General features: G+C 41.5%; 1 protein-coding gene across 1 annotated transcript; it reads right to left on the reverse strand.

Annotated features, from left to right (window-relative positions):
* Positions 1–4,511: 4,511 nt before the first annotated feature.
* On the reverse strand, positions 4,512–17,622 carry GMFB (glia maturation factor beta). Its single transcript, XM_061355654.1, has 7 exons — positions 17,516–17,622; positions 15,101–15,197; positions 14,522–14,571; positions 13,513–13,564; positions 12,436–12,516; positions 10,481–10,554; positions 4,512–8,276 (listed from the first exon to the last, which is right to left on the reverse strand). The coding sequence occupies exons 1-7, from the start codon at positions 17,516–17,518 to the stop codon at positions 8,205–8,207; spliced, it is 429 nt and encodes a 142-aa protein (XP_061211638.1). The 5' UTR covers positions 17,519–17,622; the 3' UTR covers positions 4,512–8,204.
* Between the last annotated feature and the right edge of the window lie 230 nt (positions 17,623–17,852).

Genomic DNA, 17,852 nt, shown 5'->3' on the forward strand with positions numbered 1-17,852 from the left:
ATGCCTATCTGTACAATTCTGAGCTCATGGCATAATAACCAGCCTGTGATCAGGCAAGAGGACCAATAATTGTTTTTTCAAGAACTATTTTAGAATGCATTTCAGGATGTGGCTGCTCATTAGCAAATTAAGAAGGGGATTTTCCAAGACATTCTGTGTTCTCCTGTAGCAGTGATGACTCTGAAAATGCCACCCTTAGTGTCTAACTCTTCAAAGAACAACTTTAAATTCCAATCCAAATATAAACCAGTGCAGCGGTGTCAGCCTGAATAAACAGAAGATGAAGCCATAGTAGTGGTGTTTTAAGATGGCATCATGTTTGGTACTGAGTGACACCTAAAAAGGTCTCCCTCGTTAATTATCTCATTGTTAATCGTTTTTGCAGAAACCCCATCACTGCTGGAGATGGTGGGAATATTGCATCAAGGTACTCACTGGGACAAATGAGGCATTCAGTCCTCTGCCAGACATAACATCATTATTGTTTCTGCCCAAAAGGAGGGATGATACATGCAACTTCTGCTTTGTATCATAAAACCCATGAGCTGTTCAGGGATTGGTGTCTTGTCAACAGCCAGAAGAGACAGCCCAGTTACCACATGTCCTGTCTTCAGCTGTAGCAGTTATTTTTCTCCTTCCTCATAGTTGGTGCAGTGCTGTGTTTTTTACTTTAGCCTCAGAATAGTGCTGATAACACACCAATGTTTTAGTTGTTGCTAAGTAATGCTTACCCCAATCAAGGACTTTTCAGTCTCTCATGCTCTGCCAATGAAGAGGTGCACAAGAAGCCAGGAGGGAGCAGAGATAGAACACCTGACCCAAACTAGCCAAAGGGGTAATCCACATCACAGCACATCATGCCCAGTATAGAAACTGGGGGGAGCTACCTGGAAGGGACAGATCACTGCTCAGGTCCGGCTGGGTATCAGTCAGTGGGTGGTGAGCAGTTGTATTGTGCATCACTTGTGTTTATTGTTTTATTTTCCTTTTCCCCTTTTAGTTTTGTACTCTCTGCCCTTCATCATTATTATTATTGACGGCAGTAGTAGTGGTTTTTCATTATACCTTAGTTACTGGACTGTTCTTATCTCAACCCATGGGGTTCAGTTCTCCTCCACATCCTTCTGGGAGTGCAGGGGAAGAAAGGGGGGAGTGAACAAGTGGCTGCGTGGTTCAGAGTTACCAGCTGGGCTTAAACCATGACACCACAACCTCAGGCTTCCCCAAGCTGCTCTTTTGGTCCCAGCTGGTCTGCAGCATGCTTAAAGATTTGTGAGGGAGAATAAAGAGTCAACACAGGATGCAGTTGGCTTTGGTCTCCTTGTTCTGCCATAGACAGCCCATGTGGCTTTGAGTCTGGCGTCTTCAGGCCCAATGTATATTTACACACTTAAATCACAGTAAATAGTATTTTAAAAGGCTTCATCTGCATCTGAATTCCTTATAAATCTTGCTTTTTATTTCTCCAGCCATAGCCGTATTATCAAATCATCTCACAGCTCTGTCAGTGCTAGAAATCCACCTCCTTGGTTGTTCTTAAGATTCAAATCCTGCCATGTATTGGGGCTCTATGTCTGCATGAGTTCTCACATCAGTAACCACATGCAGAGGGAGCAGTAGGGATGGCTGGCTCACCCATCACATCTGCCCCTCCAGGCCATGTGGACAAGGTTGCAGAGCCAGCAGCTCAAAGATCTTTGGACTAAACTGCAGCAAGAAGAGCAACAGCAGTGCCAGTGTAAGGAACAAAGGTGCAGAAGCTCTGTGCAATGAGAACAGCTCTTCCTTTGCCTCACAGAGAAGGAAAGCAGGCTTATGTCAGGCTGTACAGACCTTGGATGTGGGCCATTTAAGGAGAAAATGGCTCTTGAGTGGATGCATCTATTTTTCTATTCTTCCAGTAATACAGCTATACAATTTGTTTTGTATTTCTGAACCAAACAATTGCACATTAACAGTTGGAAGTAGGGTATAAATATTGTCTCTAGCTGATCCCTTGATCCAGTTGCCCTAGCTGAATTAATCACATTCACAAATCAATCCAGGATTTGGTGCTGTCAGAGCAGATGGCCAGGCAGGCTCAGTTGTGAGCAAGGCAGGCACATTCTCCTTCCATTATCCAGCAGCAGTTTCCAATGACAGATATTTAAAATTAGACCTTATTTTGAAGAACGGCTAAATCTCTCTTGCTCCTTATTCAGCTTAATAAGGGCACTGACCCCTAACTTTCTGCTCAACATCTGTCCTCCAAGGCTTCGGTAAAAGTATAGAATGGCTGGTGCCCCTTTCCCTTTGAACTGAATATTTCTGCCCTATTTTCTTCTGCTGTCTTCCCACTTTCTGCAGAGAAGAGGTGACAGCAACAGATGCTGTTTGGCATGGGGTTTTCCATTAATTGATGAGCTGAGCAATGCAGAAAGGGGAGGAGAAGCTGCATTCATGTTACTAGCTGCCTGCCGCAGCACATTAACAGCAGGGACAGTTAAGAGCACACCTTTCAAAAAGCCTTGCTGGGACTTCCCCATCACAGTAGTCAATTTGCAATGAAAGACAGTCATGCTGTTCTCCCAGTGTTCACATCTGTTCTGCATTGAGAGTCTTTCTGGCTGATAATTGCTCTCTTCTGTCTGCCTCTTGCAGAGGAATTCATAGAGCTGTAGGGAGAGTTTCAGCTGAGCTCAGTCACATTCTGTACGAGATGTCTCACTTATCACCAAAGGTGAGCAAGGTTAACCAGGAGTGTGTTTGCAGTCCCTAAAAGAATGGAACATGACAGCACAGTCCAGAGGAGACAATTCCCCTGTGGTGTGACAAAATGGCCCATTCTGATTAACTACCTCTATGCAGGTGCACTAAAATAATCTCTCTCACTTTAAAGACCTAGAGGCTAGTCAGATCAAGGCAAACTGTACAAGTACATGCTGCAGCAGATAGTCTGTCACCCACACGGGATCACATAATCTTAGTAGCACCAACAGAAATAGCAGATACTGAAGAAAACCTACAAGAACTGGGAGGGGAACAGTGGCCAAGTTTACACTAATGCAAATACAATTTGATGTAGTGTACAAACCATTACCACAGCATAATTTTGTACTCGACCATTTGCCTTCACCATCTTCCACAAAATGAAAGTGGAGCATCAATAATGTATGTATGTAATTGCTCAGCCTCGTGCTCAGCCTTTCAGTATAGACACCTGGAAGATACAAATGTGATTAATTGAAGCAAACAAAAGCTTATGTCAGGGCTTCCTACACTTCAGAATTATGTTTATTGAAACATGGCTGGAAGCAAAGTTCCCAATGCCTTGAATACAGCACAAATCAAGCCAGTCCACTACCTTATGCAGCAGCCCAGAGAGAGGTTGCCAGTTCTCCAAGATTAACATTTGACCCCAGAGGTATTCTGAGAACTATGACTCCTTTCACTCACTAAGCTGCAGGGACCTTTACACTTGCATATCCAGAGCTCTGGACTGCTCTTTAGGAACACGAGGGCTTCCTCGTAGAGCCCAGAATTCTCTCCTCCCCAGCAGTTACAATTTAAGCCGTGCACCCAGGCCAGCCTCAAGGCCAGCTTAGTGCACAGGACTGATTCTCCATACTCAGTATCCCTCTGGAGGAGTTGGGGAAGCAGCCACCCTTCTCTCAACTTGGTATCTTCTCCACAACTCTTCCTCTGCTGTTAGAGAAGCAGTTGCCTGCCCCAAGACCATACAGATAATAACTGTTACCAAACTAGACATACATGTAGAAGAAAATTGCTATTCTTCAGCATTGGCAGAAACAATGTATGTCACAGTATGAATTCCTTAGGTCATTAGTAAATTTTTTCTACGATATAAAAACCCCACAACCCTCCAAAGATCAGGAAAGGCAGAAAGTCAGCAAGAATGAGGAAAACAACTGTTTCAATCAATCTAGTGGTCTTTTGGCCAGGAAACAGATGAGCCAACAACTATGAGAAGGTATAACCAAGTTCCTTTGACTCCTTCAAGCTTTGAGGCCTCCTCGACAACTACTCTTAACATTGCACAGTTGGCACCTGCAGTCTATACTAATTCACTGTATTTCACTCAAATACTGTACTTCACTGCTCCAGGTCATGCTAGGAGCCTTGGTCTTGTGGAAGTGCAACATGGAACTCTATGTGGCATTTCAGAATGAAATCCAGCTCTCATGCTGCCTCCAAGTCACAAACATACGCTGAGTTTTGTGACATGGAGGTGCAAAGCAGCAGAGGATGATGGCAGTTACCCTGTGGTACCCCATCAACTGCTGTCCTCTCCTCTCGCTTGCTGCCACCCTTCACAACAGATGGAAAGAGGAATTATTTGGGGTAGAAGAGCAAGTGAGGGAGCACATTCAGGACTGAAGATCCCACAAGTACAAAGTAAACTCCAGGAAGCTCAGAAGAGGAAGAAAGTCATGACTAGTATTAATAGGTTTTCCCTGTCAGACACCCATGCTAGATGTGCTACTTTGCAATTAAAACAGGGCACCAGAACCTCTTAATTAAACATTTTATTTAAACCAATACAAGCACCACGCTTAGCAAAAAAGATTTGGTTTAAAGTAAACATGCAATGTGAACTAGCAGAAACTGAACAGCATATGGAAGTTGTACTGTTTTTTTCATGGAATTACCAAATGCACAAAACTGGCCATGAACCTCTCGCACCTTTTACTACCTGCAGCAGTGCTGCCAATCCTGGCATCTCACAGCATGCAGGTCACACTGAGTCTGGATCACACCACACCTCCACTTCTCTAGATGTATCCAAAAAAAGTATGTTGGATATTTCTTTTTTGAGCACACTGAAGTGAGGAACTGAACTCCCTCATTTTGCATATTTGATTCAGACCCTTGTTACCAGCTTAACATAATTTCTGGACTAGTTATTTGAAGGTTAAAAATACAAAAATGGAATGCTAGTACAAATGCCTAAGATGCTCCTTTGGAGAACTGAAAAGGTGTCGACACCCACATTATTGCCTCCTTTGACAGATCAAAACAGCATTCATGATACTAGAAACTTAAACCATCAAATACCAGCATGTAATTCTTTTTCTTGTTAAAAATATTCAAACAATACAAGTCTATTTTACAGGCTGACATGCAAACTCATGCTTTAATTCAGTCTACCATCAATTAATAAGATTACAACAGCTGCATCCCAGCCATCTAGTCAATACTTAAAGCAAACCAGATTAATTGTGGCAGAATTCTCCCTTTGAGGGACCTTCAGGCCAAAGATTTTATGGACCAAATTACTAGCTCCTGAAAAATAGGAGCTCACAATGGAAAATGCTGACTCTCAGACCTTTAGCTACAAAGGCTCCCACAGGTGCCTTTAGTTAATTTAGGCTGTCCTTTTGTCTAAACCCTCTTTCAACATCTGAAAATTCAAGACAAAAATGTATGATTACAGATGGGCAACTCGCTAATAAAGCACGGTCAGAACATACTGGTGTTCTGAACATGGACACATCTGCCACCCACTGATCTTAAGGGAGCAGCAGTACAGAAAATAAGGTGGGAAAAATGTTATAAAAGCAAGTATAATTTGTGCAGGAAATATTCTGACATGATTAATGTCTTTGTTTAATCACGTATTAGCACTACCTGTATCTTGAAAGCCCAGGAAAGTAAACATCATACAGTTGTGTCAAAACACTGCATTAAAAACAAGGAAACCACAAACAAGCCTAGAACAGCAAACATCCTCTGCACACTCATTCTCCAAGTACCTGCAGCTGCTCCCTCACTTCCATAGCTCAGAGAGGAGAAGGAGGTACAGCTACCAGGGCTATATGATGAGTAATACTGGTGGGCTGAGCAGCATCATAGAATCACCATTCACAAGAAAGTGGGCTTTAATACTCTCATCAGGATTTGTTTGCTTTCTGAAAGACCTGAGGGGAAGCACTCAAGACACAAAGTCCTTAAGCAGAGGCAATAAGAACTTCTTTCTGATATAGCCAAAAGTAGCAATATTTTCTTGGCAGACGGTGGAGTGATGCAGAGATGAAGAACCAAATTCAATCACTTGGCTGCAGCAGCTCCTCCCCTCCTGAGAGACAGGCCCTTTCACTGTTATTTTTGTCAAGACCTGTGCAAGCAGCAGTTGGATGCTGGCAGCCCACCAGTGTACAAAGTACAATGAGAAAGATGATTAATCCAGTTTTCCCCACTGCAAATCAAGCTGAACATTGCAAGTGGCATCTTCCCTCTCACCCACACTGTACTTTGACATGCCTTACCCTTAGCACACCACCACAAAATGAGATCAATTCTTCCTGTTTCAAGAGCGATGCTTAAAATGACACTATTCTTTAAGCCAAAGTCTTATTTATACAATGTTTGTCACAAAACACATGGCTTTTATTGATCTGTAGTACATCATGATCAAGCAACAGTTTCATAATCAAAATTTTTTTTTCCAGGGAAATGAAATAGTTTTTCCAGTTCACTACATTAACACAGAAATTTAATTGCAAGCATTTCTTTTCCATACTGAAAGATCAATTTAATTGCACCATTCTAACACATATTTTGAAAAGCTCCTCTCAAGTCAGGTTTGACTCCATATAAATGAGAGTAACATCAAACTAAGAAGAGGTTTACCAACACTGAGGACCTTTGCAAATTAATTCATTGTGATCTCAGGGGAATTAGTGTTTTAACACTAACACAACATATGTTTACAAATGAAAATAAACCTCCTTTCAGCAAAGGTTTCACAGCATGAAATACTGGCCTCCAAATTTAACACTGCATTCCTTCCCACCAAACAGATTTGTTAGGGCAGCTGTATTTTCAGGTACATTATCAACAGGAAGCTGCTCTTCTGCAGATACTTACGCAGCAGCACAACAAACACAAGATAGTGAGATACTGTCACGTGAGTACTCCTTGTGCCACTGCATGGGCTGAACATGTCCCATATCAGACAACTACTCTATTCAATATAAAACAGACCTGTAAAAAGACTGGTCATTTATAAAAGTTAAATACTAATTTCACATTAGAATATTTGCTGTTTCAAAGAGATGAACCGTAAGTAAATGAAAAATCAAATTATCACTTATGCAAAAGCTTTATCTGGAATGTAATTTTGACCAACAAGCAGTTAAGAAAGTTAAGAGATTGTATAATTTAAGTACTCAAAGCTGTATGTGGCCAACTTCTATAACAAAAGAGATATAAATCATTCATTATAATGAAAAGCTTTAACCTCCTGACTCCTACAAATGGAGTAGATGAGTGGAATTTCAAAGAAAATGAGGTTGGCTTCTTTTTATTTAAACAGATGTCAACTGCAACAATAGGCACTAGGAAAAAATGTTACTTGGATTCTTTAACAAAGTTTTTACCAAATTTGTAGTAAGTGGCAGTGTAAAATTCTCAAGTCATCTTAAAGCTAACAAATTAAAGGCACACAGTATTAACATGTGTTCATATAACAGGAGATGAGCAGAGGTAAACTTCCTAACAGTGTAATAAGTTATATATGCAAGACATCTGGTACAAGAGTAACCAGAGTCGTAATTCAGCCCTTAGTTATCATCTAGTTCCTGTAAGACTGTATTAGCATGAGAGCTGGACAGTCAAAGCTTTGCCCTGAAGTTTATTAAGACTGACTCAACTGAGGAATTATAACAAAAATTTGTTCCAGGAACTTGAGAAAGTTCACACAGACTCAAAGGAAAGATTTGCTGTACAATGATTTTGTCTTTTTAATACTAAATGTTTCCAGGGAATAGTTTTCATAATTAAGAAGACATTAAGTCACAAAATCTGAAGAGTAGTTGACAGTAGACAATTTTTGCATATAAATGGCTAGTACGTCTTAAGGATGCATTTGTAGCTCACAAAAAGTTAGCGTCAGCTTCCAAATGATGTTTGGAGATAGTTATAAATCCAGAACTGAACTGTTTTAGTTATAGAAATATTAGTTACAAGAGTGCAAAAGGAGTCCCTGCAGAGGAGTATTCCCTTTTAACAGGTACAAATAAGGAAACACCTGCAAAGATTTGTTACTTCAAGGAGACAGACCTGCTATTCTTTGCACAAACTCTGCACAAGAGAGATACTTGCAGGAGACAGATGTAAATACAGTGCATACTTCAGATGTAAGTATTCATGTCTGGTTCCAGTATTATCAGGATGGTACATAAATACTTATCACAGAGGTTTTCTTAATGGAAGAAGCCCAGTTTCTCACGCAGCCATTCTTCAGTTAGGTCTTCTGTGTTTCTTATTTCAAATACCTAAACAAAATTGCATTGCAGAAATTATTGAGGTGATGGTACTTGAAAGGGATAAGTATACAATGCAGACAGTACCTTTCCACACAACTTCAGCTGTAATAAACCAGTAATCAAACTAGAGTTTTCATATGCTTTCTTGAAAGCATCAGTTAGTATTCTAAAGTAACATCAGTGAAAAGTGCACAAGACTAAGTGGCAAGGAATATTTCCAACTTGAATAAGAATCCTGTAATTCCTATTTCTAGGCTTCTCTCTTCTTTAAGAATGTGTGACAACAGCACATGTACTACATTTTAAAGTTAGTCTGAAATGGCACCATCTCATAATTGTTATCTCAGCAAGAAGGCTGTCTATTTAAAGAATACAAATGACTTTAACATCTGGTAAAGCCAAGTAAGTAAATTTTACAAATCACAGAATGGCTTGGGTTGGAAGGGACCTTAAAAATCCACAGGTCTTCAAAAGCATTCTTCTAGGCAATGAAAACAAAAATATTTTAATATTTGAAATACTGACAATACTGAAAATAAAAACGCATCAGCACCAAATCCATTATCTGCCCTTCTAATGGTATGGAGCACCCGGCTGCAAAAAGCATGCTCAGTCCAATAGAATGGATGGGATTTTGAGACTCACAAAACAAGCTTCTCTGTGAACCTGCCATTTGGAGTGAACTTCTTACTTCGTCCTGTCCTCAGCCATTTCACCATTTTAATCTCTTTCAGGAAACAATTCAGGTTTTGTACCTTTTCTTCCTCATTTTCCATCTCTGCTGGAGTGGGTTCTGGACACTCCTGTATTCAGACAGTAATCCACTACTGTCAAACTAATACTGATTTTTTTAAGTAAAATATAAGGGGAACCCCAAAAATTCAGTGTTATAAGGACAGAACAGTTTAACAGAAGCCAAGCTAATATGCAAGCCACTGGAAAAAATAAAAGGGCTCAGCTGAGTCAAATGCTGAAATCACACCAGGAAGAAGTCACAGCATGAGCTAAATTGAAACATAGCTCAGTGAGTGGCAAGAATAAAGCACATCTGAAGTGCAAGTAAGCAACCCAAACTGAAGACAGGCTATCTTCTCCAGCTTCAGAAGGAAGGTGATCATAGACCTCTATATCCACTCCTAGGCTTTCATTCAAAACCCTTTCAGAGTGAATTTCTCCCACCTGACAGGTGCTAGTAAGTCCCATAGAGCTAGTCCCCAGGCTTTCACTTTCTTCGTATCAACTCTTTCCTTTCCTATTGCTGAAAACTGCCTTCCTCCTTAAGCAATTCTTCCTTTCTATCAAAAATGCTAGAGTTCTCAGGCCTCTAAGAGGCAGTTTCAACAGACCTAAACAGGGTTTTCTTGGGGCTGTAAAAGACTGCTTCCACCATCTTCTCTTAAGCTTCACTCCTATTTAATCCTGTCAACTTGACATCTAATTTAAAACAAAAAGGTCCTTTCTTACATGGTACAGCTAGAAGAGTTCACAGTTCTCTTACTGGCCCAATATAGGTTTTTACTGCAGTGTTAAAGTACTCAGTCAGGATAAGAAAAAACAAAAGGGAGCAGTGCCACTGGGGAATGGTTAAGTCATTTCACATACAGAAAAGCTGAAGTGACCACTGACTATTTAGCTTTACTGGTTGGAACTAGAACTTGAAGAAGTCTAGGTCCCAACTAAGCAGAGATTTTAAAGATTTCCCAAATGACAATTAGGTAGCTTTTTAAACTTTTAAATATATATATATACACACACACACACCCCTATCCCTAGTAAATGCAGCGATCTCTTTTGATTTCAGTACTGAAGGAAGCAAACACAGTAAGACTTAGAATTGTTCAGCACTCGGCACACACTAACGAATTCTGGAGGCTATGTTCTGCAAGCATACAGCTCCATAAATCATGCAGCAAAACTAGTCTGCACCACACCAAACTAAGACTTCGGTCTATTCCTCCCATCAATGAATTCATTCCCCAAATAAAGATATCCATCCTACCAATGGATATGTTAGTTTTAGAGACCACTGTTGTTCCTGTACCCTCAACCATCAGAAATCCCCACTCCTCTCTTCAGTCTTCCTAAAACAATCTGCACAGTGGAATTGCAAAGTCTTGTAACATCTTTCTTGTGACAGGTTCAAGCAAGACACAAAACAGCTTTCACAACCTGTGTTTAAGGAGGAGACAGTTATTTCAACTAGTCAGTTATACCTTAGTGAGTTCAGCTGTCTGTACAAGCTTATTCTTGCTTCCAGCATACATCATCTGCTGTTCAGGCTTACATCCTGTAGTTGTGTGGAAAAAACAGAGATTTTGTTTAGTTACTTTGACTGTAATAAAACAAACAAAAAAAAAAAGGAGTATTTGAAGAATGCAAACTGAAAGCTGAAGTCTCCATTAAGTGATCTATTTCTTCGTGCACATTCTCGTATTTGCTTTTACTTTCACATCTAGTACTTGAAAGGCATCTCTAGAAGTAACAGTTGTGCAGGTTGAACTGATGGTCTCAACATGCCAACCTTTCTGAGACAACACCAAATGTGGCAGCAGTCAAACTCAAATCACAAGAGCCAACAAAGTAGTTATCTCCTGCCACTACAGTAATGTGATTACGCTATGTTCAATTTTTTGCCCTCTTGCTATTTCTGGAAGATTCTCATGGTTTTCCTAGTTACAGTTACACAGATCTGTATATTATATGCCTTTGAGCTGAGACAAAATGAGAACAAGCTAAGTTGGTTCGAATTTGTTACTCTTCTTCCTAATCTAATCTCTCCCCAAATACTCCGATTGTATTGGTAGGTCAAAGTGACACACACTCCCCTTCCCCTCCTCCCGCACCAAACACAGAGCGACTTCAGTCACAGCTGAAGTTAACTGCTGTTTAGAGTCCCAACTAATGTTTTTTTTGTGACTACAGTTACAGCCTAACCACTAACTGCAAGTCTGCCCGCTTTGCTATTTCAAGGTCTCCCAGGAAGTTTCTTACTGCTTTTCTAACTCACAGAGTATCTCTCCTTCAGAAGAGAAGTAACACCCATAACATCCATGCAAACATTCTCACGTAACTAAAGATGCATATGCCCACAAGTTGCTAAACTTTTACCTACCTATTCTAGTTCTGAGTAACGAAGGGTAAAACAATTCAATCACTTTATCTTCTTCTATAGGATAACAAGGACAATCCAGTAATGCTAGCAAGCTACCCTATTACAACTCAGAACACAGTTGGAAGCCACAGGCGCAATTCAGCTCTGTAAGTCCACATCAAGTACACACAGCTAATTTGGCTTCTATAAAAATCACACAGTTCCCTCACAGGTATGTTTATATTGAAGGTTGATGTAGCACAAACAGAGGAAGCTACTGCTCTATATAAACCTTGAATGATCCAAGATTAGTTTCTTTCTCTTTGAACATAGCCTGTTCACCCAGCACTTCCACCTCCCCAGATCTGGGTTATGGAGCCATCTTTACCTCCTTCACCCATAGTTGTGGCAGCCCTTTAGACCTCCAAATCACAGCAGTATTTGGAGGCATCCTCTGTCATTAACACTGGAATAGCAAGATGGACAGGGGTGAACAGAAACCCTCAGGAGCAGTGGTGGCATCTTCCAGCTCTCTCCTCACTTATCCCGAGCCTTGTCTGGTCATATTTTGAAGATTCACCAAGATTTGAGGAGAGGGTAACAGGAAAGCCATTAGGTTAAACCTGTATGACTACATGTGGAGTGCTCCAGGACCCTATCCTTTACAGGAGGGTGCTGCTGAGCCCACCACCAAGAACACAGAGGGCAGGCACATTTAGGAAGACACATCTTTTGGCCAGCTATGCAGGAAACTAACACTTCCATTTAACTTTTGGAAATGGAAAATAATCTGTTCTATCATCTATCCTAAATGTCAACCCCTAAAGACAGTGCAACTGGACAGACAGAAGCACTTATCACAAGCTGATGGTGTGAGCAGAGATTCCTCTCTGCCAAAGAAGGTCTCCAGTAATGCCATAGCTTTACAGTGCCTTGCTTCCAGTGGTGGCATAAGCACATGTAGCCTTAAGCACCTGAACCAGTATGCCAGATTTAAGAAGTCAGCTTCTCTTCCACAGTAAAGAATATTCTCATTTTTACAGCACATACTAGCTACTATTCACAATGTTCACTCACCAACTGGACTGGAGAAGATAAAGCACAAAGGATAAGAAACTCTTCCATCTTCATGCTGATACTTGTAACTATACACAATAAATGTTTTTTCTGAGGTTAAAGAAACTAAGAAATCAATGATTTTATTAGCATATAATCCTTGGTTATCAGAGCTTCCATACCTGACTTTCAGAACTGATCCTGCCCATCTTTACTGACCTCTACCACAGCTGGGTGTGAGGGCTGTCTCTATATTACTGTTTCACATCAGAGCTAAATATCGCTGTTTCATCACAAATGCTCCCAGCTGTGTAAAAAGATTTCCCACACCCACCAACATGTTTCTGGCTAGTGAAAGGCAAATTCTTTCTTTTAATGAAATGAAACTTCTTGCTTTTAATGAAAGGAAAATTATTTCTTTTGCAGACTAAGCACTTCATTGTTTCAGGTATTTTGCTGAATATAACTCAAGTTTTAGCTAGGACTCCTGCTTTATACCCTCCTACAGAACTACAGTGATAAAAAGACTCAGAACAGCACATGGAATAGTGCCAGCCAACTTTTGAGGCTGATATTTTCTTCACTTATAACTTGAGTAACTCCTTTTATTTCATCTAGCTAAAGAATAATTTACTTGTCCCTCTCTTTTTCAATACAGGGATTCTTCCCTAGATCACATGCCTACAGCACTCCTAGAATCAGTAACTGCAGCAAAATAGCAAGGGCCACATACTGAGAAAGTACCAAAACAGATTCTAAGTTACACAGGCAGTTTTCTATGTTTAGAAGTAGCCACATATAAAACTTGTACATTTTACTCACTTCTTTACATTAACAGCAGTGTGGCTTCGCTTTACCTTCCCAAACATTATATAGTCTAAAGAAATAAAATCTTAGGAAAGGCTTAGACATGTCAGTCATTGTTTCAGCAAGTGGGACAACTTCTCAGCACATCACGAGAACTGATCCCTAGGTTATCTCACAAAGGAAGTACAGGTAAAGTCAAACTACAGGTAAGTATGGGCCCAAGAAGGTGAAGTCCAACTCTCAATGTTTTGAACAGCTTCCAGGAATAAATGCCAGAAGCATAAAAAGGATATCGAGGTTGTCTCTCAGGCAGCTCATCTTTTAGTTCATCGGGAGAAATACCCTGGTAACATTAAACACAAGCAGTATCTGAGCATATGATCTTGCACTTCAAGGTAAAGTATGAAGGCTAAAGCAGAATAATGGAACAGTGAAACATCTGTAAGTCAGGTGTACATCTACATCTTAACTGGTAACCTTCTCTCAAATTACTAGAGCAGTTTAGGAAAACTCACGTGCTAAGAGATCCCTACAACCCAACACAGAATTAATGTTAGCATGAGTAATCACTCCTATTTTAGGCATAATGAGTTTAAAAAATATTTCTGGTTGTATGTGCTGGCAGCTATCATGCTTTTCTAACTCTAGTGCTAAACAGAAGTAAGCAAGCACACAAAAAACTATCTGCTAAAATCAACGACATAAATGGTTCTTTTGAAAATAAATAAATAAATAAAGCCTTCCTCCTTGAGCAAGCAAAAAGAGTCCCCATTCTATTTAAATGTTACATTAACTCCTACATTCTAGGGAATAAGAGCTATGGTTAATGCTCAAATCCCTGGAAAGGATTTATTTTTTCCCTATGTACCATTAAGAAACACTGCATGCTGGGCTGACCTTATTATGCCACCCATCAAATTTAGAGTCTGCAGAGGATTAGCAATCCTAGCTTCTAATTGATGGCAGACCAGCTCAGAGGCAAATATGCAGCTTTACGGGGAAACAGCACAAACCTCTTCAGCCAGCCAGCAGGTGTAACAGATTCTTTTTACATAGCTGTGTCCTAACAGCTTATAACAGCTTTCTCCTTTTTGCAATTAATTAGTCAATTCAATTGCTTCTGCATAGCTCCACTATAAATAGTGCTGTGCTTTACATGCAGAGTGACCATGCATTTAAATAAGCTCATGACCCAAATTAGATTAAGAGTTTGATAACAATTTGAAACTAAGGCAGTACCTTAGAGACAACAATACATTGCAGGCTGAAGATACTCTTATTTACAATTCATTTAACAAACCTCATGCTCCTCATCCAGTACCACCAACTGCTTATCCTTGTCGATTTTCACTATAAATCAAAATAAAAGAGATCGTTTCTTTCAATCAATTTATACAACATATGCATGATGCATTTTAACATTCCCCCACAAGTATATGCCTTGTGCTTCCATTGTGCTGCTTCATCCCATGACTTCACAAAATCACTGAGGTTAGAAGTGCACAGTCTGAGCAGGGTTCACTGCAATACACTATCCCCAAATTTCAAAGACAGAAATGCCAAACCCCCCTACTTAAAGGCTATAAAACTTACAAACTCAAAATGACTGTGCCTAGATATTTTTTATTATCATTTTACAAAGCATGGTAGACTCCAAGCCACAATTAAGTAAAAATACTATGAGCAGATGCAGTCTTGTGTCATAAAAAGCATTGCTTTACTATTAAAAGTACAGGCAGGCTTGGAAGAACTTAAGTTCATACACGAAACAGCCTTCTGACTCACCTCTACCTGTTACAGCAGCAACATGACATGGGAAGGAAGAGACAGAATTTTCTGCAAGACCTTGCAATTTTTGTCAGACATGTTTTTAACTTACTTATAATGGCAGCATTGTTGGTTTCTTTACGAAACCGGAATTTTCTCAGTTTCTCCACCAGGTCCTCAGCAACATCACAAACCACCAGAGATTCACTCTATAAAACAGAAATGGGGGGGGGGGGGGTGATAAATCTTTCTGGAAAAACAGAAAAAAATCCCCATGTCACATATAGGTGCACATAAACTCTACTGAAGTGGAATTGCATGCACCCTGTCCAAAGTTTGAAAACATACACATAAACCAGAAAAAACATGGATGAATGCAGTTTAAAACACACAGTAACAGAACCTAGTATTGAAACCTACCTGTTTTACTATCCCTCTTCAAGGCCACACAGTTAACTAGAAATAGTTTATTAGCTATTCCCAGAGTGGGATTATTCTCAGAGCTCTTAGAAGTAAACAAATTTTGCAGTTCATTTGCTAAAATAAGCCCTGAAATAAGGAAGGCCCTCAGAGAGGCACTAAATTAATTTCAACTTTGAAAGAGTAGAAGCTACTGTTAATATTTCAGAAGAACACAGACAATAGTTAAGGGTGAAGGCTTATTTTTACCTACAAAAATATTAACTGAACTTTTGAGATTTATGCACAGAAAACATTTTAGACATTTTAGTAAAAGTACACATGCTTTTTGATTAACTCCAAATTTTCAGAAGAGATGTCCAGATAACATATTAGTCATCACACTGCAGATGGGGAAGGAAATTATTTTGCAAGCAACTATGCAGGTTATCTTCCATTACACATGCAATTTTCAAACTGTACCAAGCCAACCACTGCCATTTCCTGAATAACATTTTATACACACAACCTCTATTGCCAGTTATGGCATGCATGCCAGCTAGACGAAGAAAAGTTAACATGTCTGGCTTATTCATACTACTGTATTCATAAACTCCTAAGGCATCAAGGCTTTTGTGCCAAAACCAACTGTATTTCAGGACTTCTTTAAAAAAAAAAAAAAAGTTCAAATAATAAATAGTTGCAAAATTACCTATCATAAACTCTGCCTAACACTCTAAAGAGCTGTTTCATTGAGACAAATCACTGCTTATAAATCAGAAGAAAGTTACTATTTGAATTCTGAGTTCTGTCTCCTAATACTCAACATTGGCTTGTTTATGAGATTTTCCTCAAGAAGCAGAGAAGTGTCTCTCATTCCCCAATTCCAAAATCACCTTGTAAATATCCTGTATTTGTTGTTACCCCTAGAAAAAAATTCCACCTTGACCAAATTCTGGCACAAAGTCTTGTGCCTCTGCTTCCTTTTACCAGCTGGAACTGGAACAACAGTAAGGCAAATGCTCTTTCCTGAAGGAAGCATTTCTCCCAGTTCTCTGAGCTCAGCAGTTTCATAATGCATTCCAGCAGACACTGCAGGGTAAGCAGTGCTCTTACGGAATCACAGAATGATTTGGACGCCACCTTAAAGACCATATAGTTCTAACTCCCCTGCCATGGGCAGGGACACCTTCCACTAGACCAGGTTGCTCCAAGCCCCGTCCAACCTGCCCTTGAACACTGCCAGGGATGGGGCAACCACAGCTTCTCTGGACACCCTGTGCCAGGGCCTCAGCATGCTCATAGGGAAGAACTTCTTCCTAATATCTAATGTAAACCTACTCTCTGACAGTTTAAAGCCATTCCCCCTTGTCCTATCACTATACACCCTTGTTCATATCTGTGCAGCGACAGAAACATAAATCCCTAATAGAAGATGAAGGTTGTGCCTGCAAAACACATGGTGACATCTGATTTGGATCATCTGCTGGGGCTAAGCTGGCTCACCGGTGCTTGCTTTAGTAAAAACTAAAGAAACTCGAGAGACAGAAGGGCTGCAAACAGCAGGCAAATGTGCCACTCAGCACAGGGGAGGGGGTGTCTTGTTGTTGATTAACCTCAGCCACCATACTACGAGATAACCAGAAACCGATTTAGCTGGCTCCCGGCAAGGCAGATCACAACTTCCTTTTTAAACAGCTGTTTCTTCACTCTCCCCCCGCAGGCTGCCAACGCCCGCAGAAAAACAACTGGGGAGGTCCGTAGCAGGTGAACACGGCACGACCTGGGGCTTAGCCACGGCCGGGAGAGCTTCTCACGGCAGTACCTTCCCTGGCAGCACCCTAAGACCGAAGGGCTCGCCCTAAGGAGACCCCGGTCCCCATTACTCTACAGGCACCTGTTCTCCCCTCAGCGCTTCCACCCCACCCCACCGCGCGGGGACCCCGGCTGCACGCTGCCCCTCCCGCCTCAGCGGGGCACCCCCCAAGCCCTCAACGGCAGCCGGGCTCGCCGCGCCTCGCCCTGCCCTGCCCTGCCCTGCCCTGCCCTGCCCTGCCCTGCCCTGCCCAGCCCAGCCCTGCCCCAACCCGGCCCGGGCCCCCCCTCAGGCGCCGCGGGCTCCTCTCACCATCTTGCGCGCGCCCAACCGCCACCGCTCGCGCGCCAACAACGGAAGCCACCGCCAGCCACCCTTTCGCTGAGGCTGCGCACCCCGAGAGAGCCTGCGCGGCACAGACCCCGCCTCTCTCCCACCCCCTGTCCACAGCTGGCCAATCAGCAATGTTATCCCGGCTGGGCGGGCGGGGTCACCCGCCTACGGGTAGCGGGAAGGCCCACGTGCCGCGGCGCCACGTGACGCCCTCGGCCTCGCACCGTGCTGTGCTCTGCTGCCCGTGACGGCTAGGCGCTTCCCTCCCGCGGAGTCATGGCAACGTGGCGGGGCCGTGCGCTAACGTTGCACGGCC

The sequence above is a fragment of the Neopsephotus bourkii genome, unplaced genomic scaffold (assembly GCF_033783945.1).
Source record: "Neopsephotus bourkii isolate Nb327-2 ecotype Australia unplaced genomic scaffold, CSIRO-AGI_Nbou_v1 NB_95, whole genome shotgun sequence".
NCBI classification, from domain to species: Eukaryota; Metazoa; Chordata; class Aves; order Psittaciformes; family Psittacidae; genus Neopsephotus; species Neopsephotus bourkii.